Source organism: Drosophila nasuta, chromosome 3, assembly GCF_023558535.2.
Source record: "Drosophila nasuta strain 15112-1781.00 chromosome 3, ASM2355853v1, whole genome shotgun sequence".
Taxonomy (NCBI): domain Eukaryota; kingdom Metazoa; phylum Arthropoda; class Insecta; order Diptera; family Drosophilidae; genus Drosophila; species Drosophila nasuta.
Window position 1 is genome coordinate 44,677,515 of NC_083457.1, and position 26,202 is coordinate 44,703,716.

General features: G+C 36.9%; 4 protein-coding genes across 5 annotated transcripts in view; 2 read left to right on the forward strand and 2 right to left on the reverse strand.

The window, feature by feature from the left end:
• The window catches only part of LOC132792466 (uncharacterized), an 87,197-nt gene extending 70,363 nt beyond the window's left edge, over window positions 1–16,834 (forward strand). For both annotated transcript variants that reach the window (XM_060801863.1, XM_060801864.1), the window contains 4 exons: window positions 1,152–1,254; window positions 8,047–8,069; window positions 13,955–14,292; window positions 15,347–16,834. In XM_060801863.1, coding sequence (XP_060657846.1) covers window positions 1,152–1,254; window positions 8,047–8,069; window positions 13,955–14,292; window positions 15,347–15,712 — 830 coding nt within the window. In that variant the 3' untranslated portion in view covers window positions 15,713–16,834. The remainder of the gene's footprint in view (window positions 1–1,151; window positions 1,255–8,046; window positions 8,070–13,954; window positions 14,293–15,346) is intronic.
• A 912-nt stretch (window positions 16,835–17,746) lies between these two features.
• LOC132791852 (gastrula zinc finger protein XlCGF46.1-like) lies at window positions 17,747–20,064 on the reverse strand. Its single transcript, XM_060800947.1, has 2 exons — window positions 19,529–20,064; window positions 17,747–19,473 (listed from the first exon to the last, which is right to left on the reverse strand). Exons 1-2 carry the CDS (start codon window positions 19,964–19,966, stop codon window positions 18,661–18,663), a joined length of 1,251 nt encoding a protein of 416 aa, XP_060656930.1. The 5' UTR covers window positions 19,967–20,064; the 3' UTR covers window positions 17,747–18,660.
• Window positions 20,065–21,320: 1,256 nt separating this feature from the next.
• Window positions 21,321–23,499, forward strand: LOC132791860 (very long-chain specific acyl-CoA dehydrogenase, mitochondrial). The gene has a single exon (XM_060800959.1). The coding sequence runs from the start codon at window positions 21,455–21,457 to the stop codon at window positions 23,333–23,335; it is 1,881 nt and encodes a 626-aa protein (XP_060656942.1). The 5' UTR covers window positions 21,321–21,454; the 3' UTR covers window positions 23,336–23,499.
• Window positions 22,885–26,106, reverse strand: LOC132791861 (zinc finger protein 69-like). Its single transcript, XM_060800960.1, has 2 exons — window positions 25,634–26,106; window positions 22,885–25,578 (listed from the first exon to the last, which is right to left on the reverse strand). Exons 1-2 carry the CDS (start codon window positions 26,030–26,032, stop codon window positions 24,709–24,711), a joined length of 1,269 nt encoding a protein of 422 aa, XP_060656943.1. The 5' UTR covers window positions 26,033–26,106; the 3' UTR covers window positions 22,885–24,708.
• Between the last annotated feature and the right edge of the window lie 96 nt (window positions 26,107–26,202).

A 26,202-nucleotide genomic window follows, 5' to 3' on the forward strand; every position in this document is an offset into this window, starting at 1 on the left:
TAACTTCTAAAATTTATTTCTGATCGCAACCAAATTTTATATTTTATTATTGTATGTACCACGACAGTATCTTGACTGTGCTTTACAAGTTATGAAGCACTTTATTGAGATAAAAGTGAATAAATTTGCTCTTAAGTACTTCCTTTTCAATTAAATAGAGTACTCGCAATTCGATTAAATTTGTGTCAGCACTTTCCTTGGTTAATTTCTATTGCAATTTGGCCGGCTTTTATCAAAGGATGGCTTAACCAGGCGAAGCTGACTGAAATATTTATATGCGTGCTGATTTCTGTTTGCTGAAATTTACCTTTTGGGCCTACAGCATCCAACCCTGCTACACTTCTTCGCCCCTCTGTTAACAGATGCCTGTCGGTAGATAAGGTCTAGGCAAAAGGGTCAAAACGTAGTCGCATGTGCTCGACTCGGTTGATTCACAGTCTGACCCCTGGCTATCAACGCACAGCTGAACTCACAGAGTAAATGAAGAAGGGATGAGTGGAGTGTGGAGCGTATTCATTGCCTCATTTAACTGCTGCCCCCCATACCATAAATATTCTAAATCACCAGCGGGGGCAAGTTGCAAGTAGCGCGTAGAGCGTAGCATTGTGGCAAGCCTCCAGTTGTTAAGATAATAAACTTTGTAATTAATTTTGCATCGTTAAATGAATGGGATGCGTCCCCCAACTTCTTTCCCTCCCCCTCCTACTCTGCTTCATCCAGTTTTAATTTCAGTTTCGAGAGCAATTTTAATCGCCTGCTCATCGCGCCGACAACATTTTCTTCCTTCTTGTGTTTTTTTTGATGGCGTCTAATTGACTTCACTCACGAATTTTCATTCGTTTCCATTTACCACTTTTTACAGCTAGACGAAACACCTTTCGGATACGTATCTTTCATTCACATCGCGCAACTTTATATTCATATTCATAACTTTTTTATGCATTTATCATCTTTATCGCCATCGCATAATCATAAATGCATTTACACTCGGCTTCCCCCTCCAACTACTTCATTTCTGACTTACTTGCTTACTTTGTAGCCAGTTCATCTGGTTTTTTTCTCTTCATTTTTACGTAACTTAATGCTCATTACATCTCTTGATATCCGTTTTAATTGAAAATTTTTGCGCTCTTTGTCTTTGTGTCTTTCAGATACCGCTGGCGAACTCGGATGGGCATTCACCCTAATTGTAGTCTCAATCATATCGGCTCTTATAGGTGCTATTGTAATGGTCATAGTTCTAAGATGTAAAAGGTAAGTCAAAAGCTAAAAATGCTCAATATTTAAAAGCAATTAAAGTAGTCTTAACAAATGTGAGGTTTTGACAGCACAAATCAATATTGAAGCCAGAAAACAATTTTTTAAATCAAGATAAAAATTCTACAATATTTCTAGATTTGCAACTCTTTGAAATTCTTCAATGAACTTACAACAAAATATTTCAAATCATAAACATTATTAAACGAAAATTGTTTAAAATAAATCAAATTATAAATCTGATTTCTGTTGCGAACATCTACTATCAATAATTGTAAGGATTGTTGTGAAAGCTTTAAAGTAATTCGAATTAGTTTTCAAATTACATTGTTATCGGAGACTTTGCTTAGGCCTAAAGCTGAACAATAGATTAAAAATATTTTTTTTGTGTTAATTTAAAATTTGTAATTAGAAGAAATACTTTTTAAGCTTAACCATTTAACTTCTTAGTTTCAAAATTGATTTTCATGTTAGAAATTAACGTTACCATATCACTATATTCTATTTTGATGGTTACTTTTAAACATTGAATTCAATTATAAAGACTTAAATTTTCAAAGTCGCCGCTAATCTGAAATGCATTTATTTATTATTAAAATGATGATTATATCAAGCTAAAACAAGTAAGAAAGCTACAGTCGAGTGTACTCGACTGTGAGATACCCGCTACCCATTTTGAATAAAAGAAATATATTTTGCGGTATTTTCTCAAAATATACCGAAAATACTAAAAAAATATTAAAAATATACCAAATGGTATATTTGGTATATCGATAGTACACCATTCAAAATATACCTTAGACGGCACAATATACCAGATTTTCAGCCAAAGCAACTAAGACTCCTAGTAAGTAGGCGTTTTTGCCCATACAAAAGTCTTTCTTTAATAACTTCGACAATTTTTATCTGATCGCAACCAACTCGGAACTCTAGCTTTAAAATTACGCTTGTTATTCGATTTTCTTGATTTGCGGGGGCGGAAGTGGGCGTGGCAAAAATTTGAAACAAACTTGATCTGCGTGCAAACATAACAAATGCTGTTGAAAAAAATTATAGCTCTATCTCTTATAGTCTCTGAGATCCAGTGTTTCATACGGGCAGACGGACAGACACACAGACACACAGACGGACAGACGGACATAGCTATATCGTCTCGGCTGTTGACGCTGACCAAGAATATATATACTTTATAGGGTCGGAGATCCCTCCTTCTACCTGTTACATACATTTCCTGCCGGCACAAAGTTATAATACCCTTCTACCCTATGGGTAGCGGGTATAAAAAGCTTAAAAGTGACCTTTCAATCTTTAAAGTTTCTCATTAGAATTGACGTTGAAATCTTTATAGGTTTTATGAAGTCCAAAATAAAGTTTGTAATCTTTATAGTTTTTGAATATTTGAAACTAAGAATTGACATTTTAATCTTCATAGTTTTGGATTATATCAAGCAAGGATGTAACGTTGCAATCTTTACATGCTTTAACAATCTGAGAATTGTCTTTTTAATCTTTATAGTTTTTGAACAAACTAAGAATTGAAGATTCAATTTTTTATATTTTTACCTTTTCTCAAACATTGAATTGACTTTTTAATCTTAAAAATTTATGATCATATGAAGCTTTAAATTTACGTTTCAATCATTATGATTTTTCCTTTAATCAAACTTAAAATTAACTTTTCAATATTTATGGCTATTAATAACGTTAAATTAAATATAAAATTAATAGCAAGCAAAAACTACAGCATATAGTAAAATATTTTCTGCTGGAAAAAAGTCGCAAATAAAATCAAGAAAATTATGACTGTGCTTAAATCAATGCAATTTTCAGCATCCAACAAATGCTTATAGATAATATATCGACTTATGAATTAAACGTATTCGCCGTAGCAAAAACAATAAATGCAAAACGCTTAAAATTTGCAATTTAAATAAATTACCGTCGACAAACAACAAACAATTAATAACGAATGTTAAATAAATGGACACATTTTGGCATTTGGCTAGAAAAATACCGCAATTAGTCATCATAATGCTTAGACTGTGACCAGTTCTATGACTCAAGGTGGAGGGGGTGTACATACATAGCTATAACATAGGCAGAGAACAGCAGAACGGACATTCAACTCGATGAGAGAAGCCCCCAAAGACGACCCCAACGATCCGTCATGCGGCGACATTTACAATGCCAGACAAATTGAATATATGCGCGAATTTATCAGCTGTGCCATCTACATACAAAGTACTTGTGTGTGTGTGTAACTATAAGATTTACAACGTATTTGCCCACACACAACAACAACAACAACAACAAAGGCAACAAACGGCAATTCAATTAAACGCCCACGCCAGCCAAAAAGAAACCTTTAAAGCGGCAAAATAATCGAATGGCAAGACAAAAGAACATGAAATTGCTTTATTACTTAATTGCTCTTTAAAATAAACAAACAACAAAGCCAACAACAATAACCACAACAATAACATTAACACAACACAACACAGCAACAGCAACAACAACAGTAAACAGAGGCTACATTTTGCCACAGGCCATTCTTTAAGTTCTTTTTCGAGTCTATCAATGGCCTTAGAGTGGGTCAGCCAGCCAGCCAGCCACACACACTCACTCTGTAATTGCGACAAGATACATTTAAATGGACATTCATTTTGCCATCGAGCTTCAGCGAGGGAGAGAGAGGGGAACTGCGGGGGCGAACACCGCAAACACGCGAGCTCCAAATTAACAGAAATTTTCGCTTGGCGTTGCGCAGGCGCCTCAACGCTTGCCTCAAAGTCTCTCACTCTTTGCCACATGTCGCGTCCAATTAAATTGTCATGTTGTCGTATTTTGGCGGCATGTTTGCATAAAATTAATTTTTGCAAATAATTTGCCAAAGCAAAACAAACAAACAAACAAAGCGAACGAGCCAACAAACAGACGGACAAACAAATGTGCAAATCAAACACAAATGTGAGACAAGTGAGTGAAATGTTAATTCCGCTATGGACTAGACGACATGTAAATGCTCTAATAAAGCTCTTGAGAAAATAATATAAATGCAGAAGGTACAAAAAATAATTATTAAAGCTCTAAATTAAAAAAAATTAAATATTTTTCTACTGTGTGCAAATTTATATATAGTATAATTTGTTGTCAGCTTAAAGAATTTTTACTATATTGCTTTTAGTTAATTAAATCAAACATCGTCGATTGAGAAAAAGTTTTTCTGAAAAACTTCTAAAGGTCGCTAAACAAATTCTACAAAATTTCAGTTAATACCGGAATGATTTCATATCTATTTGTTAAATCATTTAAACTTCAAATCTACAAAATCATTGTCAATTCTTCTAAAGATAAAGATTCTGAAGATCCCCATAAAAGTTCTAAAAAGTCATAGCCTAAAACTGTGCTTCCAATAACTATGAACATTGAAAACTCTTGCGCATTTGCTAAATAATTTAAATGTGTAAAATTTTAACTTATACAACATCTCTATCTAATTCATTATACAAATTTCTGTAAAGTCATAAAGACTTAACATGTTTGCCAATATCTGTAAAACCATAAAAAATTGTTGAGCTTTTACTTAATATTTCCAAACTCTAAAATTGAATAGTTTTCATTAGCATTCGGCATTAGCATTTCTCTAGAAGAGTTGCACTAAATATTTTTGATTTTATAAGAATATAGATGGGATTTAAAAATATGAAAATTCATATCATATAGAAAAGTAACAAGAAAAACGTTAGATATATATTTTTTTGCCCAAATTCAATAAAACTACACTTTACATAACAAATTCTTTACACAAGCTCATATACCCAATACATTTAATTTGCAGAGTATGCACTCAATAAGGAATGTATCATTTACACCAACAGTTATTCAATTCGTGGGGCGCGGTTGCAAGAGCAAAAGGAGGGAAGGGGAGTGGAGGAGACACAGTTGGGGTAGTCAAAGTTGGCACTTAGTGCATGTTTGGCTACGCATTCACACGCTACTTTGACTAGCATTCGATTTTGCATTTGATTTAAGCTGGGCTTTGACCAGATACCACTTCGTCTCCCCCTCTTTTGGAGGAGGAGAGCAACGCGATTGTCACGCTGTTCACCTTGCCGTCAGCTTTAGTCAGTCATGTTGCAAGTTGTTGTTGCTGTTGTTGTTGTTGGCTGTGGCAACTGTTTTATGTCAGTTGTCGTTTCGGTTAAGTTCAGCTGAGTTGAGTTGAGTTGAATTGAGCTGAGTTCGGGCGTCGTGCTTGGACGTGTTGGCTGCCAAATTAGCAGCAATTACATGTAATATCGGTTACACTTATTTGCATATTGATGCAATTCTCGTTTTCGTTCTCGATCTCGATATCTAATGGCGCTATAAATTTGCTTGCCACACATTTGTGTTTTTTAAGTTTGGTTTTTTCCTTTTTGCAACTCATGATTTGCTAGTGGACACCTTAGAAGTGCTGCTCTAATGGCACCTGCCACTGCGACTCGACAATGTTTGCTCAATGTCTAGACATGGTAATGGTAATGGTAACGACAGTAGTTGCAACTTGTAGTTGTAGTTGTATTTGTTAATGTCTTTTTCTCGAGTCCCACTTGTCGGCATGAAAAAAACTCACTCAAAGTGCCGTTTGATTTCTGTTTGATTGTTGATTGTTGTTGATTCTTGACTGCTGTTGCATCGACAGTTCTCCTCGGCGGCTCAGTTTACAAACTCAGACACTGAAGACACTTAAATAAATCAACTCTTCTATGCTGTTTGCTTGTCTGCTGCTTGCAGCACTTTTTCAGCACTCAATAAAAATCCATCTGAAATTCTCTTTTAATAAAGTAGAAAAACTAGCACAAGCTCTTAACATGAATTCAGTCAGTTTTAAAGTCTGTTCACAAATTATTTAATGGCAGTTAAATATTTGAGTTGCATTTGGCAAACTTTTGAAGTATTTTAAATTGGCTTTATTTGACACTATCTGAGGAATAAGCAAGTCTTCAAATATATACTTCAATTAATTATTCAATAATTGTCATTGAGAAACATTTCAAATATTTGAAATTTGCTTAAGCTGTCACTATCTGGGAAAATGTTCGAAAGTATTGACTGCAAGTCTTCGGACAAATGTTTCAATGAGTTACACAATAATTGAGAAACTTTTGAAATATTTTAAATTGGCTTCATTTCATCTTAGGGTTAAGAAAATGAACAATAACTGCAAGTCTTTAAATATGTATATACTTCAACTAATTATACAATAATTGCCAACGCCTTAGATGCATTTTTAAATATTTTAAGTTGACTTGACAAATTATGCAATAATTGTAATTGCTTTAGATACATTGAAAAACTTTTTAAGACTTAGTCTAGTTTGACACTATCAAAAGATTCGAATACGCTCAAAATATATTCAACTTAATACTACATTAATTGTCAACTTTGCTTTAAATCCTTTTGCTAATTTGGCCTAAATTTATATAGATTATTTTTGTAAAATCTGGTGCAAGGTAAGGCCTACAAAGGCAAGGCCTGGCTGACTTTCAGTTTGTCAAAAAACACTGTTAAATTGCACAAAATTGTCGCTTCGTGTTCACGTTTAATAGAAATAAAAAAGCGAAATTCAAGTTGAAAACGTTTAAAGCAGCTGCCAACTAAAGCTGAAGCAACGCGCTCTCGCTGCAAACTGTGGCAACATAAAAAGGCGTGTTCAATTAGCATGCTGCAGCAGCTCGATTGGAAAAAAAGGAAAAACCAAAGAAGAAAAAAAAAACAATTTAAAGCTGCTGACGAAAAACAAGCGCAGAAAATTGAACATAACGTTTCAAAGGAAAAACATACGAAAAAAATAAAGAAAACACAGTTGGAAAATTAGCGCAAAGCTAAGGCATGGCCTCCAACAAGACGACAGACTAACTGACTAACGGACAGATGGATGGACATATGGACGAACAGACAGACTGACTGCACGGTGAGCTTGTTCGGTTTAATTGAATTGCGAGGCAGAAAAAACACAAGAGGCGAATGCGAATCGAATAAAATGAAGAGAAGAAAAAAAAAAGAGTTCGAATCGAGTTGATTCAGTTAAAGTTAACATTATAATCGATCAAGGCAAAGCGAGGGGAAAATTAAGCCGCCTTGCTGCAAGCTGCCGCTTGCTGTACTCAATCAAACGGACAAGAGGCAACGGTCAGACATCGGTGCGGTTAATTGATACGCACAATCTATATCCATTAGGTTCGTGCTCTCGTTATGACCCAGAAACGAATGTTCGACTGCGGGGTTGACTGAGCTTAGGCTGGGTTACAAAGTTAATGGCAAATGCGGACAGACAGTTAATAGAAATTGCTAAACTCGCAATTGAAAGCAGCGAAATTTGTGGCAAATAAGATCAAGAGAATCCGGTTTCTCTCTCTTTTCTCTCTCTGTCTCTCTCTCAATGCTATTTAATCTAATCGCCAACAAATGGAGAATGTTGCACAGATGTTCTTGTTGTTGTTGTTACTATTGTGTAGAATTCTTATCTGGTTTTAGTTGGAGTTGTTTATCTGCGTGTCACACGCAAAAGCGTTATTTGCGTAGACAAGTTTGTGTCCTAAGTCTTTCGTTTTGCCAGTTGCCATTTGTCGCAACGTTTCACGTTTCGCGTCATTTGAACGCTTTTGACATTTGCCATATTGTTGTGTGTGTGCGTGTGTGTGTGTGTTTGCCAATATTTATGTTCTTAAGCTAATTTGTGTTGTATTTACGAGTATATTTCTGTTTATTAATTGCCAACATTCTACACGCTTCTTATCTTTGCAGAATTAAATCAGCGAATGCCAATGGTAAGTTTATTACACCTCATGAAGCTGCGGAAAGGCGGATAAATGCTTGACAATTGTTAAGTACAGTAAAGATACAATAAGTGGTATAAGTGTGCACAGAAAACATACGAAAACACTCAAAGCTAGATTAATACTCTAAATCTAGTATTTTTGGTTTTATATTCAGAATTTTTTAAACTAATTATTGTTAGTTTTAAAAATGTGTTCTTAAAGTTGATTTTAGATTCAATTGATTTTATATTCAGTGTAGATATTTTAGTGAGAAGTTTTTGAGGGAAAGCAGTTTCATTAATAAACTAAGATATTTTTCGATTACTCACAGCTCAGTTATGATTAATTCCTAAATTTTTGTTTAGTAATGTTTGAAATGTTTTCTTATGAAAAGAAGTTTGTTTTATAAACTTAGTTGTTTTTTATTGCTAGCAGCTTAAGTTTAATCCTCAATTTTTTGTTTTCGAAATGTTTTTTTTATGACAAGAAGTTTGTTTTATAAACCAAGTTTGATTTTATTACTCACAGCTGTGCTTATTATGTTTGCCAAAACCTCAAATTGTTGTTTAGCGAAATGTTTTGTTTTATGCTCGAAATTAATACTTTCAACAACTGAAATGTTGTTTGACGTAGATTTATTATCATTAAATTCAGTTGGATAAAAACAATTAACAAAATTAAATAGCTTAGATTAAAATCGACTAAACAATGAGTGAATCATAAAAGATACTGCAATATTCTCTTTAGTTGATATTAATTGTCATAAAAATATTTGTATTTCCTTGGCACAGCTTTCGCGTCGCCAACTGTGCACTTTAATAAGCTCTCACTGTACAGTGCACACACAGTGCATAGTTGGCAAGTTAAAGTGCTTAAGATAAAGTTAAGTTGAAATATCGCTGGCAGCTGCTTAGCGACTTTCCCATAAGCTCGGCTCATTTTGCAGCTATTTCCGTCATTCCATCAATTAGTCATTTGCCACTCGTTTGATTAATTAAGCAAGTCAGCGTGAAGCAAGTCCAAGTCCAAGTCCGAGGCTGAGTCCGACTCCGACTCTGAGTTGAATCTCATTTGCTGCAACTGCTACTTGTGTAGCAACATCTTTGCAACTTGCAATTGCTTCTAGTTCCTCTTCAATATTGTTATTTTTTTCTTAGCATTTGCATTTCCATTTTTAATTGCATAATTCTGTCGTTGCATGCGAATGCTGTTTTGTTGTCTGCCACAAGTGGCAGCAATTTAATTTGTTTTCTCCCTGCGCAAGTCGACGACAACGAACAGCGACGAACAGAGACCGACAAATTTTTGACGACAACATGATGCATGAAGTTCACGTTCGTGCCACAAATCTAAGATGCAGCTGAAACCGAAACCAAAACCAATGATGTCGCTGCATGTAGAAAATAGTACGTGCCCCCAGCTGTAGAAAATTTGTAGACAAATTAAGGCAAAGGCTAACAATTGTCTCCCTCTCTTTGGCATTGGCCACGTTCGAAAATCGTGCAAAAACCTTTTTTCTTTTTTTCCTTTTCGGTTTTTGATTTAGTTGCTCTTTGGGTTCTGCACATTTTAACAGTAGGCGAATTATTGACAAACGATTGAAAACCTCCTCTCAACTCTCTCTTTCCATTTGGCGCCACAGTTTTCACTCCCTCTCTCTCTCTGACGGTCTCTTTTCTTTTTTTGTTTTTGCTGTCTCTCTGACATCGACATGCAGGACAAATTGTTGACGGCATTTAATGTCACAGCAGCCAATTAGCTGTCCCATGAAAATCTCCACTTGCAGTTGTTGTCTTTTTTGTATTGTTTTCTTTTCTTTTTTGGCTATAACATTTTTTTGGGTAAAGTTTTTTGGTGTGTATGTGTGTGTGTGTCGCGGTTGTCGACATTTCGTTGCTGCTACGCACGGTTGCATGTTGTGAAAACAACCAAGCAGTCGACACCAGCAACAACAGCAACAACAACAACAGCCAGAAAACAAACAATCAACACAAATCGTTAAACTGTCAGCAGCCTTTAAAGCGCGTGATTATGTCGAAGTCGCAGTCAACGTCAGCCTCAGCTTCAGCTTCAGCCTCAGTCTCTGTCACAGTCTCAGCCCCAGCATCAACGTCAATGTCGACGCTGTCGCTGTATCGCGACAGGCGCCAGTTTGTTTGCCAGTTGCCAGCCCCAAAAACAGTTTTTTAAAATGCCATGCCAAAGAGAAAATTATTCAATTGCCCAAAAAACAAAAAATAAACTGAAAATTACGACAAAGTGCATTAAAATTGTTGACCAGATTAAAAACTCAACGTTGCGCTTTTAACTGTCAGCTTCAAAGAGTTTATCACAAATAATTAATAGAAAAGCTGAATTGAAAATATGCATTTAAATAAATTATAATTAAAGCCAGCCATAAATGTCGTGTATTACATTTCAAATTTTTAGAGCAGCCAATAAAGCTCAATTTTCTTAAACCTGTTCCCCATTAGATTGCTAGGAACATTATTTTAATTATTGATTACTAGAAATTTGGGTCATTTTTTATTTTAATAGAATATTTCAAGTTCTTTAAAGACAAATATTTCTGTGAAATTTTATTGAACTCAAATTTAATTTAATTCAAAATCTAAAGCAGACAAATACAATTTAAACTGAACTTATATGAAAACCAACAATTGAAATGCAAAGCTTTCTGTGACATTTTGTTAAAAAGAAATTTAATATTTCAATGTCTTTGACACACAAATACAAATTTACACAATTTTAACTCAACTACAATGCCAGCAATTGAAATTAAATTTATAACTCTACAAATTCCTAAAGAAATTAAAAAAAAATTATACTATATTTGAATTAGTTTAGAGCTCACTTCTTAAAGTTCTGGTATCTAAAATAAACCTTGTTTAATTTTTAAAATTTTAAAGAGTCAATTTCACAGCAATTTGGTCACTTAAAGTACTTTGAATCTCATAAAGAAAACTGATTTAATAAACCTTAAAGAATTTTTTTAAATCAACTTCAAGAACCTGGTTAAATATTTGCTTTCATTGCTAATTAAACATTCTAAAGATTTCATAAGCCAATTTGACCAGCCGCACAAATTGCAACATCTTCTGAGTTTATTGGCAAAAGCTGCTCGCAAAGCATGTTGCAACATCGTGCGGCAGTTGTTGTTGTTGTTGTTGTTGTTGTGGCTGTTGTTGCAGTTGGTGTCAATTGCATTGAATTGCATTCTATGCAATTATCTTGAACGGCAGCTGCTGCTGTTGGCAATTGGTAGCGAACGAGGCAACGCGCGACAACGAGTCGTATGAGTAACAAAACATTATTTTAATTATGCAGAAAAATACGAGAGAGGGAAAAAGGCGAACAAACAACAAAATAGCGATAAAAAGCCGAGAATGTGACATTTTGGCAATCGAAAATACAGTAGGAAAATGCATTCAAGATATGTACGCTGACAGGCAATGGGCATTATCTGTGCGACTATTAAGACTTCATTACACATGTCATATTTGCCATTTGTTGCCTGCCACCGGGCGACTTGTTGCACCGCAACCAAATGCGACGCAAAACACACATTAAATACCTCCGAAAAAAAACACACACAAATGACACAAACGAAAATAAAAAGAAATAAAAACGCTCGTTAATATTGTTGTTGTTGTTGCTGTTGCTGTTATTGGCCAAAAGTTGAAAAGCGGCTGCGAAATATTTTGTTAACAAAATTCGCCGTTGTTGCCGCTGGCGCTGCACGCAGATAAGCAGCAGCAGATAAGGCCAGCCAGCGGTAGCAGTTACAGCAGCAAAAGCAAGCAGCTACAGCAGCAGCAACTACAGTGAGCGACTAACACAGTACAGTGGTGTGAAATTAACTGATTTTTTTGGTACCACTGTTAGTAGCCGATTAAATTAGTTAATTGCAAAAAATTTAATAAAATGTTATTTAGTTTGTATAACATATTCTGAATCTCCTCTACGTTAAAACTTAAAGTTCAATAATTATGAAATCGCAATACATAATTTCATTGATCATTTCAAAGAATGAAAAAAAGTTAGAGTGAAAAGTAAATGGCTAATATTGATTTAAGATTTTTTCAATCATAAGAAAAAGATTCTTGAAACAAGATTTTTAGGTTGAAAAAAATCCTAATACAAGATTGTATTCTCCCATCATCGCTGTAAGATTAAAAAAATCTTTATGATTAACATCATACAATCTTGATTCAAGATTTTATTATTGACTTTAGCTCTACAATATTGCACATCGATTTCTTATAACTTTTAAACATAATTTTGAGTGCAATAATTATTATATTATTATGATGCAATTGCTTATAAAACTCATATTAACATAAAATATAATCGAAAAAATTAAGTTACTGTTGAAGTAATATTTGTAACGCCTGGTTCAAATAGTGAAAATATAAATTAAATATCGTCTTTAACTCAGTCTTCAAGATAAATTTTTAATGTGTAACATTATTTATCTGTTTAAAAATGAAATTAATACACACAACATTTAGTAGTATTTTTTCCATTTATAAATATTTATTTTGACAGGAATGGGTTGCATTTTATTCTAGCTAATTTCTAATTAAAAAATAGTTTTTGTTAGTTAGTTATTACGTCACCATTACAATTCTGCTTTAGTTTAAAAATACTAATAGTAGTTCAGTTAGAGATAGAGTACAACTAAATCATTATTTATAGAAATGTTAATAGGGGATTTTACGTAATTGTTTTGATCATAATGTTACCACTGTGCAGCGCTTATAAAAAGTGTAAGTTCAATGCAGTTGCGGCGTTCGAGCAACGGCAAGCAACATCGTTAACACAGCAGAAAAACAGCCATTAAAGTCCGCTACCAAGTGCGAATCCAACTCGCAGTCGAAGTCGAAGTCAGAGTTGGAGTCGTAGTTGGAGTCCGATTCCAAGTTCGAATGTATAGACTATGACTTCCAATCCACGGTTGCAACAGGAGGAGATTGGAGTCGCTAAGTTGTGACATGCACAAAATGCATGTATATGAGCACCTACAAAACGATAAGCTGAGGTTAATAATCACCACAGTCAGCGTTAGAGTTGCAGTTGGAGCTTGAGTTGCAGTTGCAGTTGTAGATGGAGTTTGGAGCAGCTGGACATTCTCAGTACGTAAATCATAAGCATTAAAAGCGAGTGGCGAAATGACTGCATTATGCATGTGCATAACTTGGAAAGAGGTTGGCCAAGAAGTTGCGTACGCTAATTAGTTGAAATGCCGCAAGCAAACTAACTAACTCCTTGCCACAAAGAGAGTGAAAGGCATTGGGGATAGTCATTAACGCCACTGAATAGAGTGAGGCGCAAAGTGGATGAGCTGTGTTCAACGGATGTGAGAAACTGGTCTTGGGATTGCAGGAATCTATAAAAGATTCTGTTGCCCGATAAATAGCCCATAAATTGTCGAGTCTAATGATTAGCACATTTTCTTTTTTTTTTCTCTTATGCACTTCCTCAATGGCGAGTTAATGATTGCTGGGATTAGTCATCACAGGCAATGAGATCACACAAGCTGATTGTTTAAGGATCGCACACATAGCATTTATTTTCTCACCAAAAAGTATTTTGGCATTTTCGTAAACTGCAACAAACTTTGTGGTGTTTGTTTTTTTTGGGTTGCTTGTTGCTGCCACCTTATTGCTGTTATTGTTGTTGTTGTTACTGCTGCTGTTGCCAGTTGACAGTCGTTTAATTTACGCTTTGTTTGTTTTGCTGTCGCACTCAATGAGGTGAATGTTTGATTTATCGCCCGATTATAACCCCAAATGTCATAGATTTCTGCGTCGATTGTGGATGTGGATGCCAATGGAGCTTACTCACGTGTTGCTTCTCTCACTCTCTATATCTATCTCTATTTATCTTTACAGGTGGCCGCCCGCAGCCGTGGTGGTGTCGCAACAATCGTAATGCCGCCGGCGGACAAAATCGTTCACCAATCTCCATCAAACACTCAGCGGACAGCATTCGTCGTCCCACAAGCAATTCGGGTGTCTGGACTTGGCTCGGAGGCAGTCGACGCTCTTCGGCGGGTCCCGATCAGATTGGTCCGCCATCCACATCGCCAGCCGAGAATCATTACACGCACATGGATGATGCCTACAGTCCGGTGGGTGTCAGTGAAGCTCTCTACGCGGAGCTCGATCGCGAGTCTGTGCGCTCAGCAAATCCGTCGTACCAGAATACGGCGTACAGTCAGTGTGGCGAGGTAAGTGAAGGAGGAATAAACTTATTTTTCTAATACTGATACAAAAGTAGAAATTTCTTGCTTTACACTTTTAATGTTTTTAGTTAGAAATTAATATAAAAATATCATAAAATGTATAACAAAGTTAGGATTTCAATTTCAATGCTTCGTTAATTATATACTAAAGTATCTTTTAGAAATTGATATGAGATGTATATAATAACGAATATGGTTTCGTTTTGACAAGAAAAAGAAAAAGATTAAGATATGGAATGAAAAGTTATATACAAAAGTATCTCTTAGAAATTGATATGAGATTTATAAGATAGCGCAAAAGGCTCTTGATAAAAAAATCTACTATTTTAATTTTCAAAATCTACAGTACATTCAATATACCTTATTTTATTATTATTTATTGTGCTGTGCTAGTATGATATGATATGGAATTTTGTAAGGTTGTCAATTTTAGCTTCAATCATTTTCCTTTTAAGAGTTATAAAAGATACTAAAAACTACATGAGGTATATCTTATAGTTATATAGTCTTATAACTTAAAACTATTAGTTGACTGTAGAAGTTCTAGTTTTTTAGTCTTATAATTTAACTTTAGAAGTTCTAAATTTTTTTGATGATGCTTTAAGTTAAGCCTTTCATACTTACAAAGCTTAAAGATTACATAAAATATTCTTCATCTGCAATATTTTAGTTTTTCTTTTAATGAACTGTTTAGACAATTTTAATGATATTATAGTAAGAAGGAAAAGTATCAGAGAATAGTGTAAAATTTATTACCTTACTCTTAATAAAACAAATACAAATACAAAAACCAATACTTAAAAGAAACTTAAAATTTCTTGCGTTAGTCCTAACACAAATATATACAATAAGGATGCTTTTCAATCACACTTGCAAATTTATGTGAAATAAATCGCTCAATTTCTTTCAAGTTGCAAAAAAGCAAAACTTGCTTTTATTTCCTTTACAATAATTCAAATGATGTTTTCATAAAATTACATAATGCCCTGTAAAACCGACATTTACTTATTCGATTATTTTGGTCTTTTCTTCATTGCAGAAATACAATTTCCAAGCCCACGAGCAAGACATTCCGATGGTCGTCTCGTCAGCTCCAAGCAGCGCCTACTACTCGGATCTTTCGGTGACGGCGATGCCAGGCGGCGCCAGCGGCAGCAATCAGGGCGCCTATGAGATAGTTGGCCTAAATGTCATGTCCCAGCCGCTGCCCAACTGGGAGCATCACGGCGGTGGCGGAGGCGGTGGCGGTGGCAATGGCGGTGGTGGTGGCAACAATGGTGTTGCAATGGCAACAACTGGACTGTCGCCGGGTGAGGCGGGTGCAACACAACAGCGTCGCATGCCGCCACGATTGGCGGCCATCAATGAGACGAGCACCAGCACAGTGCCCTCAGACTATGTCTGAGCAGTTGAGTTTGTAATTTAGTAAAGTCTTCTTTCACTTTGAAAAAGTAAAACGACGGAGTAACGAGCTTAAAAATGTTAATGTAATACGTTAAACGCGAAGAAAACAGAAAACAGAAAACAGAAACACAATCTAAACATATACATATATATATATATATATAGCATAGTATATAGAATATAGCATTTATATATATACACACAATTTAGAATTATAAATGATAATATATTTATATTTATAATATGCTAGCTTAGAGTTGGCGTAGTCTCGATTTGTGTCTTTGGTTCGAAATATGTCTGAATTGTAATATAGTGTGACAGATTTTTCTACATACATATGGTACATACATACAACAAACAACAAGCATGTATTATAAATCTAGTTTTTATATAGTGTTAAACAGCGATTTAATCGTGGGTGATATTTAGCCTAAATATGCTATATTCTTATGTTCTTATGTACTTTAACATTTTCCAAAAATGTATAAAAAACAAAAATGATAAAAACGAAATTGTCAAAATTATCAGAGTAGAATTTGCAGTTCGTTCGGTCTTTAAAGTTGATACAAATATGAAAATACGAAACAGCCCCAACAATGTACCCGCAATCATATAATGGCACTTGAACACATACATATTTACAGCAAATGAATTTATGCTTACAGCAAACAACAACAACAACAAATATTTACAACGATTTTAAAACACAGAATTATTTATTATATACTGCATGAAACAAAAACAAAAAACATATGTATACAATATTTACTATACAACAAAATACAATACAACAAAAACAATATGTTACAATATACTCGTATGTAATACACCCAAAACACACACACACACACAGCTATAAACTCTGTCTCTAACTCTTGAACTCCATGTAGCAAGATCATATCATTTACATACTACAGCATTCACTCGATATAAACAACACTAAGTACGATACACACAAAAAACTTTTCCAAGCATTTACACATTTAGCAATTGTATTTTAGATTTATTGTAGCATCAGCAAACGGCCAATGCTGTTATTATAATTAATTAATTTAATATTTGTACATTTTTTTTGTTTTAGTTGAAAATATGATTAAAAACTATTGCTATTTACATTCTGAAACCCAACAAAAACGAATTTGTTTTATTTCATTTGAAAAGGATTTCAATTAAACATCTTTCAAGATGCATATGAACAATAATTCCAAGCTTACCTTCGATTAAAGATATACTATATATATATACATATATATGATATATAGTATATATTATCTCCTGTTAGTAAAAACAGGAATTTATTATTTTATTTGACAGCCGAGAATGCTTAAAGGATATCCTCAATAATCTTAAAATTGGCTCTATTTCGCTCACATCCTTGCGCAATTAGGCATAACATGATTTGCTAGAACCACGAAGACAAACTCTTTCGATGGGCATCAAAAAAGTATAAAGTCATCTAAACATCTTCCACATGGAAAATTTCAGTCAAAAATCGCTAGGAAACCGACCTAAAAACCAATATCCTTGATAACTCCGAAATTACAAGGACGATGTGGATGTCCTTTGGCAGGATAATAGGTGTATCTATAAGCTATTAATCTTCACTATTCCCGATCGAATCTTTCAAAGGACTTTCGAGTTATAGCTAATTATCGGTTTACTAAAAGTTCGAAATATCTTCGCTCCTGTAAAGACTTTCGTCCTTTTCCAAACATACATCGTATTCTTTTTATAAGGACTTTCTTTGCTACAAAGGACATCCTTGTCGTCCTTGAAATGACAGAGTAACAGCTGAAATTATGATTTTGCAGCGATATTTTCATGCCTCCCCCTTGCAAAAATATCAAAAAAATTGTTTTTGATATCCTGGAAATCCTTGAATGTAGATCGATATAGTGACTATCAAGGACTTTAAAAAATCCTCCAACTTTGTTGTAGAAATAGATACGGCTGAGTTATAGCTAAAATCCAAATCAAATACGATTATATAATATTTACCACGCCCCGTTTCCTCAGGAATAATTAAAATACTTTATTTAAGTTTGAAGATATGCTGCTGGGCGGTGCTAAAGGATATCCTATATTATATTATTACAACTTTGGTTTATAAATTACTTGGACTTGGTTTATCATAACGGAAAGTTAGATTATAAGCGAAAGTTAAGCATTTTATTAAGTCATTGATATTAGTTCTACAAAAATTTAAGTGCGATGCCTTAAGTAGATTCGAGTGATTAGATTGTTACAAGTACGCGCTTCAGCATAAGGGAAAGTTAGTTTATAAGCGAACACTTTTCATTTAGTTAAGCCATTGAAATTAGTTTCATACAAATTTAACATGAGCACAACAATTCTGAGTGTCTTAAGTAGATTCGCCTGTTACAGATAATTGCCTTAGCATAAGGGACAGACATTTTTAGTTTTCTTGAGCTATTGAGATTAGTCCTACACAAATTTAACATGAGCACAAAATCTTGCGACGCCTTAAGTAGATTCGCCTTTTATAACATACGTTGTTGTTTCAGCATAAGAGAAAGTTAGATTATAAACAAACAGTATTCATTTTCTTAAACCACTGAACTTAATCGTATACAAATTTAACACGGGCACAAAAATCCTGCAACGCCTTCAAAATCTCATTCGATAAAATATCTAACTTCATTCTTAATACTCTAGCCCTCTGCCTAGTTTTGTAATACATTCGTTTGACCAATTTAAAAAGGGTGTAACTAAGTCTACTTGCTACTGATATGTTAATAATAATACAAATAAATAAAATATAAGGCGTATGAATACGAATAGCTACGTCGTTACATTTAACTTCAATCTTCAAAATATTGCTTGCTTTTGGGATCAATTTGTATAAGGCAATTGAGCAATTATGTTTCGAATGTAAATTCAATTTTGCAATAGCTGATATGATAATCTACATCTTAAATGCTAATAGTTCTACATTGCTTTGTCAATCACAATTTCTTCTCCAATCACTTCACAATATTCATCATCAGCTGCCGATTCAATTGAAATCGTTGTCATATTCATTTCCTTCAACTTTCGTCTGTGGATCTTGTAGTGTGTACGCAATGCGGCCTTTTGTCTAAAGCACCTGCCGCATTCGCCACACTGATGAGGTTTCTCTCCAGTGTGAATCAACTCGTGCTGCTTGCAGATGGCCTGCTGGGTGAAGGTGCTCTCGCAGTAGCTACAGGCGTAGTTCCTTGCGCGTTCGTGCACCGTGCGCATGTGCTTGTTAAGATTACTGGAGCTGTAGCAAACCTTGGAGCAGAAGCGGCAGCTGTAGGTGCGTTCCAGTGTGTGATAGTTTAGATGTATCTTGAGCTCAGTGCGCGTTGTCTTCTGCACACCACAAAAGGAGCAAGTGTAGTTCTTGATGCCCGCATGCCGCATCATGTGCACTTTGAGCAGCTGCTTGCTGGAGAAGCGTCGGTCACAATTGGGCTCCTCGCAGGCGTAAGGTAGCTCTGATTTCTCCTTGTGAGTAAAGCGATGATTCCTTAGCTGCGACATGGTGTCAAAGACCTTGCCACAGAACTCGCAAATATGCGATTTATGCTCCTTGCCCAGCTGGTGGCATTTTCGCATATGCAGCGTTAATGTATGCTTGTGGCTATAGCCACGATCACAACCTGGTTCCGGGCAAGGATACGGCATCTGTCCATGACGGCGCTTGTGAGTCAACAAACGCTGTTCATCCAAAAACTGCGCAGCACAGCTGTCACACTTGAAGATGTTTGTTACGAGCTGTGAAGTTGAATGTTGTCAGTAAACGTTTTATTCAAAATTTGATCAACTTAACCTGTTCCTCTTCCGTGACATCTTCATCTTCAGGTTCCGCTTCCAACGTCTCAATTTGTTGCTCAATTATTTCATCCATATCACAGTTGGACTCCTTGCTAATGCTTGATATATCGTCTACTTGACTTGAACCTGCACTTACCTCCAACACTTCGTAGCCATCCACTTCGCCATCATCAAGGACCAAAGCAACCTGCTGCATACGCCAATTTGTATCGGCCGCAATGCACTTTGCACGAAAGTCGTATAGCTGCTCCAATTGATCGTAGCACGTCTGGCAAAGTTCACTTGGCACTTGATCACTGTCATCCTCTGCGACGCACAAATTGGTGCAAGCGGTAAACTTCTGTGCTAGCATTGGCAAATGCAGCATGTCGTAGCTGCCAACGGTTGCATCCAATGCACAAGTGCACACGCGGCACTTGGTAAAAGCCGCCATCCACTTTAATTAAATTATATTAAGTTTAAGGATAAAATAAAACAAAAATGCGAGCGGAACCATCTTTCACTCGCTCTAACTGAATATGGACTATCGATAACTGCTGATAACAGTGTCTGTTAAGAAAATTAAGATGCTGCTAGTATAAATATTAAACCGCAATAAATATTCAGGCATGCTCCGGTTTTCACTTTCGGTTTTCGTTTTCGTTTTGAAATCGAAAACGAAAAAATTGGTGCTCCCGTTTTCACTTTCACAAGATTTTTTCGAATTGCAAAACGAGAAAATTTGACTTGCCGAAATGAAAAGTAAATGCCTTTTTCTATATTAAATCGGATCTTATTTGCAAAAGGAAAAAAAGTAGTTGACTCATTGGTTTATTGTCGTTCTTTTAAGACCGCCAGCAGATCAATTAGGCTTGTAATTATTTTTAAAACGACTAATTTCTGACCCCACCTCAAATTTGGATATCAAATTTTGCCGTCGGCAACAACAATTTTCGTTTTGGTGAGCGACCGATAAGTCGGACACCATGAGTTATCGCCTAAGCTGCCATACTTTTGATAGAATGAAAAAGCAAGTTAAAAATACTTGTATAATCAAACGGATGGCGATAAATTTGTTGAAGTTGGGTAAAATATGTTTTTAAAAATTAATTTATTTAATTTAATTACTTATGCGTTAAAATTTTATACAAAAAAATTGTTGAAATAACCGGAATGAAATGCATTAAAAAGGTGGCATCCCCATTTTTTGAGGGAAACAGCTGATTGCCGTTCAACTGATTTTTTTAAAGAAAGTTTCAAATCTTTCTTTGCAAAAAAGACAAAAGGCAAATATATTTCATTCAGGGGAAGCATAAATAAACTATGCAGGATAAAAAAATCCTGAGTGAGTTCAATCCACGCACGAAATTGGACATACCAAAGACATTTTTTCGCGTTGTTTACTTTTAACCAAAACACAAGTCAGCTGTTTTAGTAGTAAAAAATGAAACGTTCCGATAGCAAAACGATGACCAAAAACGTGTGAAAACCGGAGCACCTAAAAACGAAAATCTCGGTTTTGGTCCCAAAACGAAAACGAAAACGAAAAGTGAAAACCGGAGCATGCCTGATTTACTTTTTTTAGAACACATTATTTTAAATAAATTTAAATATTTTACTAGAGTGCAAAATTTGTGTTATTAATTAATTTAATCGTCCATTGCTGTTTCGTTTTTATGTATAAAATTAAGAAACGTATTCTACGCTGTTCTAAAAAATACCGCAACATACTGAAACTAAGTGTGTACACACTAAAGAAAGACCTCCTGCAGCGACAACAGTGTCACCACCATCGCTTTCTTTGTTTACGCTCCCAATCAGAAAGTGCTGTTATTGCGAGAGTAACAGGTCATCCCCCGCACCACACTCGATCAGTGTTGTTTACGCTTAACGCTGAAGGTACAAAGTTCATAAAACGAGAGTCTAAAGAGTACGCGCAAGAATGTTCAAATTAAACAATTACGGCACACGCAAATTAGTGTTGGATGTTTGCAAAAATCGTTTATACTCAGCATCCGCAGCTGTTGCACCAAAAACCAAAGCTAAGCAAGAACCAAAAAGAGAAAATGAATCGTTCATGGCCAACATCTTTCGTGGCAGTCTCGTCACCAAGCAAGTCTTCCCCTATCCCGATGTGCTGAGCGATGAGCAAAAGGAAACAGTCGGTGGCATGCTGGATCCCTTCCAGCGATTCTTCACCGACGTCAACAATCCTGCGCGCAACGATGAAAACTCGGTCATCGATCCCGAAACGCTGAAGGCGCTCTGGGAACTTGGAGGCATGGGCATTCAGGTGCCCAGCGAGTACGGTGGTCTGGGCATGAACAACACACAGTACGCCAGACTGTGCCAAATTGTGGGCGCCCATGATCTGGGCTTGGGCATCACGTTGGGCGCCCATCAGAGCATCGGTTTCAAGGGCATTTTGTTGTATGGCACTCCAGAGCAGAAGCAAAAGTATCTGCCCAAGGTGGCTAGCGAGGAAACCTATGCTGCCTTTGCTTTGACTGAACCCAGCTCCGGCTCCGATGCCAATTCCATCCGCTGTCGTGCTGTTAAAAGCGCTGATGGCACGCACTTCATATTGAATGGCTCCAAGATCTGGATTTCCAACGGAGGCTTGGCCAATGTGCTGACCGTATTCGCACAGACTGAGCAGGTGGATAAGAAAACGGGTGAGAAGAAAGACAAAGTGACTGCGTTTATTGTGGAGCGAGGTTTTGGAGGAGTCACCAGTGGACCACCAGAGAAGAAGATGGGCATCAAGGCATCGAACACCACTGAAGTGTACTTCGAGGACGTCAAAATACCCATTGAGAATGTGCTCGGCGAGGAGGGTCAAGGCTTCAAGGTGGCGGTGAACATTCTGAACAATGGACGCTTTGGCATGGGCGCCACGTTGTCGGGCACGATGAAGAAATGCATTGAGATTGCCACAAATCATGCGAACAATCGCGTGCAATTCGGCCAAAAGATCAAGAACTTCGGTACCATTCAGGACAAATTGGCACAGATGAGCATTTTGCAATATGCCACCGAATCGATGGCGTTCATGATCTCACAGAACATGGACTCCGAGAGTCAGGATTATCATCTGGAAACAGCCATCTCGAAGATCTACTCATCAGAGTGCGCTTGGCACGTATGCGACGAAGCTATTCAGATCTTGGGCGGCATGGGATTCATGAAGGAACCCGGCTTGGAGCGTGTGATGCGTGATCTGCGTATTTTCCGCATCTTCGAGGGCACCAACGAGGTGTTGCGTCTGTTTGTCGCCCTCTCGGGTATTCAGTTTGCCGGCAATCACCTGAAGGAACTGCAACGCGCCTTCAGAAATCCCGCCTCGAATTTGGGTTTCATTTTCCGCGAGGCCTCAAAGCGTGCCAGCTCCTCCGTTGGCCTGGGTGGCACTGATCTGAGCTCGTTTGTGGTGCCCGAGCTGAAGGAGTATGCCAAGAACGCTGCTGTGTGTATCGATCTCTTTGGTCGCACCACCGAAGCGGTGTTGATGAAGTACAACAAGAACATCATCAACGAGCAGCTGGTGTTGAATCATCTGGCCAATGCTGCCATCGATATCTATGCCATGATTGCCACTCTGTCGCGCTCCTCGCGTGCCGCACAACTTAATCTGCCGACGGCGGAACACGAACTTAATCTAACGAAAGCCCTGGCACTGCAGGCATCCGAACGAGTTATCCAGCATCTGAAGAAGGCCTCATCGGGTCAACTGCAGACGGAGAAGAAGATGATCACGGCGATAGCAACGAAGATCTTTGACGAGGAGGGAGTCCACTCCACAGGACCCATTGAGTTGAATTGAATGCAACGCGCAGTAGCTGCTTAAAAGTCATTATGTATTTTAAAGTATAATTATCTCTCTTCTACTCCCCCAGATTCAAAGTCCAGCCTTTAGTGAATTATGTTATGTCTGATTACCTTGTCGAATTTCGAAATAAAATAAAACGTTTTTAGAAAATTAGCGAATATCAATATTGTTGTATTGTTCTGAACTTTGCGCTGGGGCAAAAAACTCAAGAAATCTAATCTCGTTGTAGACAACAGTAGATAGACTTAAAATGCGATTTAAATACGCGGTTATTATGAACTTTTCGTAATACATTTAAGTATTGTGAAGTCAAGTATATAAAGCGAAAGATATATAATTGCAATAATTTTCAAGATTAGATTCCGATTGACATTACAATTTGTTTACGTGTCAATTTCTTTGATTGCATTCTTAAGTGGACTTTATCTACAAAAGTATAATAAACTTATATGAAGATATGATTATCTAAAGTATAGTATAAAGATATGATTATCTCCATGAATCGTAGCTCTATACCTTGAAAATTTAGCTGCCTTTGTATGTAAAACTCAACTGACACTAATAAGATCATTTTAAAGAAATATGTTTAATCCTTTTCTTCTGCCAGGGATATTTTTGTAGAAATATTTATTGACCTTATGGATAGTGACAATACTATACAATTGTATCCAAATTTCGTAGCTTTAGCTCTTGTAGTCACAGAGATCAAAGTATTAAGAAAGATGAAGCGACAGACGAAACACTTTTATACTATGCTAGTAATTTAATTTTCTGATAATCTTAGATTTTTTTAATAGAAATGCTTATGCAAACAAATATGCATTAAGTAAGCAAAAAAATATTGTCTTTAATCAGCTATTACAATAAGCAAGCCAGCTAATCAATAATCAGTATATAATAAATAAAGCAAGCAATATAGCTCATATCGTATGTAAATATTCTCAACCAGTTTGTTAACTCTAGTTCTCTCTACAGTTTCTGAGATCCAAGCGTTTAAAAGAACAGATAGACAGACAGACATAGTAGACTTATTTGTGGTAATAAGAAATGTATCTATAAGAATACTCAATTCTTGGCTATCTCAAATATTTCTGTACATATATTCAACTCTCTTAGCCATCGCAGATATTTCGGTACATATTTACATACCTCAAGGCAATCTAATCGATGGTCAGCATAGTCTTCTAATCTAAGTGTACCGGTTATAAATATAACAGCGCCACTCGAACTTTGGACCGTGTGCGATTAGAATAATGTGACGCAGCCAAAGTTAATGCTTATATATGTCTGATTAGCAGCAGCAGCCGCAGACGATGATGTCTGAATATATATAAATATTTAATCTTTGATCTCTCTCCGCTCTCCCATTAACTGTTATCAGCCGCGGGAGTCGAAGGTGATACGACGATCGTCAAGTTGGCATCCGCTTCTTTGCGCTGTCGCTCGTGAATCTTGCGATGCGTGCGTAATGCAGCCGGTTGAGTGAATCGCTTGCCACATTCCTCGCACTCGTTGGGCTTCTCGCCGGTGTGCGTCATCTCGTGATACTTGCGCGTATCCGGCTTGGCAAAGCTGCGCTCGCAGTAGCTGCAGGCATAATCTCTGGCCCGCTCGTGGACGGTGCGCACATGCATCTTGAGATTGCCGGAGCTGTTGCAGACCTTCGAGCAGAAGCGACAGGGCCAAGTGCGCTCCAGCGTGTGATAGTTCATGTGGATCTTGAGCTCATTTCTGGTGGTCTTGCGCATGCCACAATAGGGGCAGCTAAAGTTCTTAATGCCCGCATGGCGCAGCAGATGCACTTTGAGTTTCTCCTTGCTGGCAAAGCGACGTGGACACTGTGGCTCGGAGCAGGCATGCGGCAGTTCTGATTTATCCTTGTGGGTGTAGCGATGATCGTTGAGCACAGCCGACGAATTGAACACTTTGCCACAGAACTCACAAACATGCGACTTAAGCTCGGGTCCCAGTTTGTGGCTGCGGCGCATATGCATCATTAGCGTCGGCTTGTGGCGATAGCGCTTGCTGCAGCCCTCCTGATCACAGTTGAACCAGAGATTCGTGCCCGAGTGCTGCTTGAGATGCTCGGAAAGACAGTGCATCCGATTGAAGCCACGCTCACATCCAGTCTCTGTGCACGGGTATGGCGTCAGTCCCTCATGCTGACGCTTATGCGCCTGCAAACGATGCTTCACCAGGAAGCGCGAGTCGCAAATGTCGCACTTATAACAGGAGCTCTAGAAAGCAGGTATAGAAAATAACAATTGTTTAATTTCCTTAATAAGAGCTTACCTGCTCCGTAACTGGCTGTGAAACCGGGTTGGGAAGGACTTCAACTTCTTGGCTTGGCTTTCTAACTCGTCGTTTTCTTGCTGTACTACGCAGCCTGGAGACTTCTTCATTATCTTTAATTTCATCCTCACATGGTTTTATTTGCAAGTTCTCATCTCTCTTCGCCCGCAGCTGCGCGTCAGCTGCAATGCATCGCTCCCGAAACGCATAAAACTGTTCCAGATGTGTATTGCACGTCCCGCATAGTACACCTGGCAAAGAATCTTCCTCCTCCATGGATATAGCGGTGCAAGTGTAGAACTTGTGTGCCAGCAATGGCAGCAAACGCATGTCGTAGTTTACTGCATTTTGTGGAACAAGACAAGCACGACACTTTTGTAAATCATTTGTGGTCGTCATAAGCTAAAGTTTTGTATTTTATTGCAATGAAAACAAATTTGCTCAACGATTTGTTTACTTCTGTCAAATCAGCTGTGCGGTTTATTTTGATAATCGATAAGTTTGACGACATCATAGCAGTAGTAGTAATCGTCATATAAAGCGCACCATATTTAAAAAGACATCAGCGT

Excerpts from the sequence above, each read along its gene's own strand:
- LOC132791861 (XM_060800960.1), bottom strand. The coding sequence starts at position 26,032 with ATGACGACCACAAATGATTTACAAAAGTGTCGTGCTTGTCTTGTTCCA. Across the intron at positions 25,579-25,633 it reads CACAGCCAGTTACGGAGCAG|AGCTCCTGTTATAAGTGCGA; the intron begins GTAAGCTCTTAT and ends CCTGCTTTCTAG.
- LOC132791852 (XM_060800947.1), bottom strand. The coding sequence starts at position 19,966 with ATGGCGGCTTTTACCAAGTGCCGCGTGTGCACTTGTGCATTGGATGCA. Across the intron at positions 19,474-19,528 it reads ATGTCACGGAAGAGGAACAG|CTCGTAACAAACATCTTCAA; the intron begins GTTAAGTTGATC and ends TCAACTTCACAG.
- LOC132791860 (XM_060800959.1), top strand. The coding sequence starts at position 21,455 with ATGTTCAAATTAAACAATTACGGCACACGCAAATTAGTGTTGGATGTT.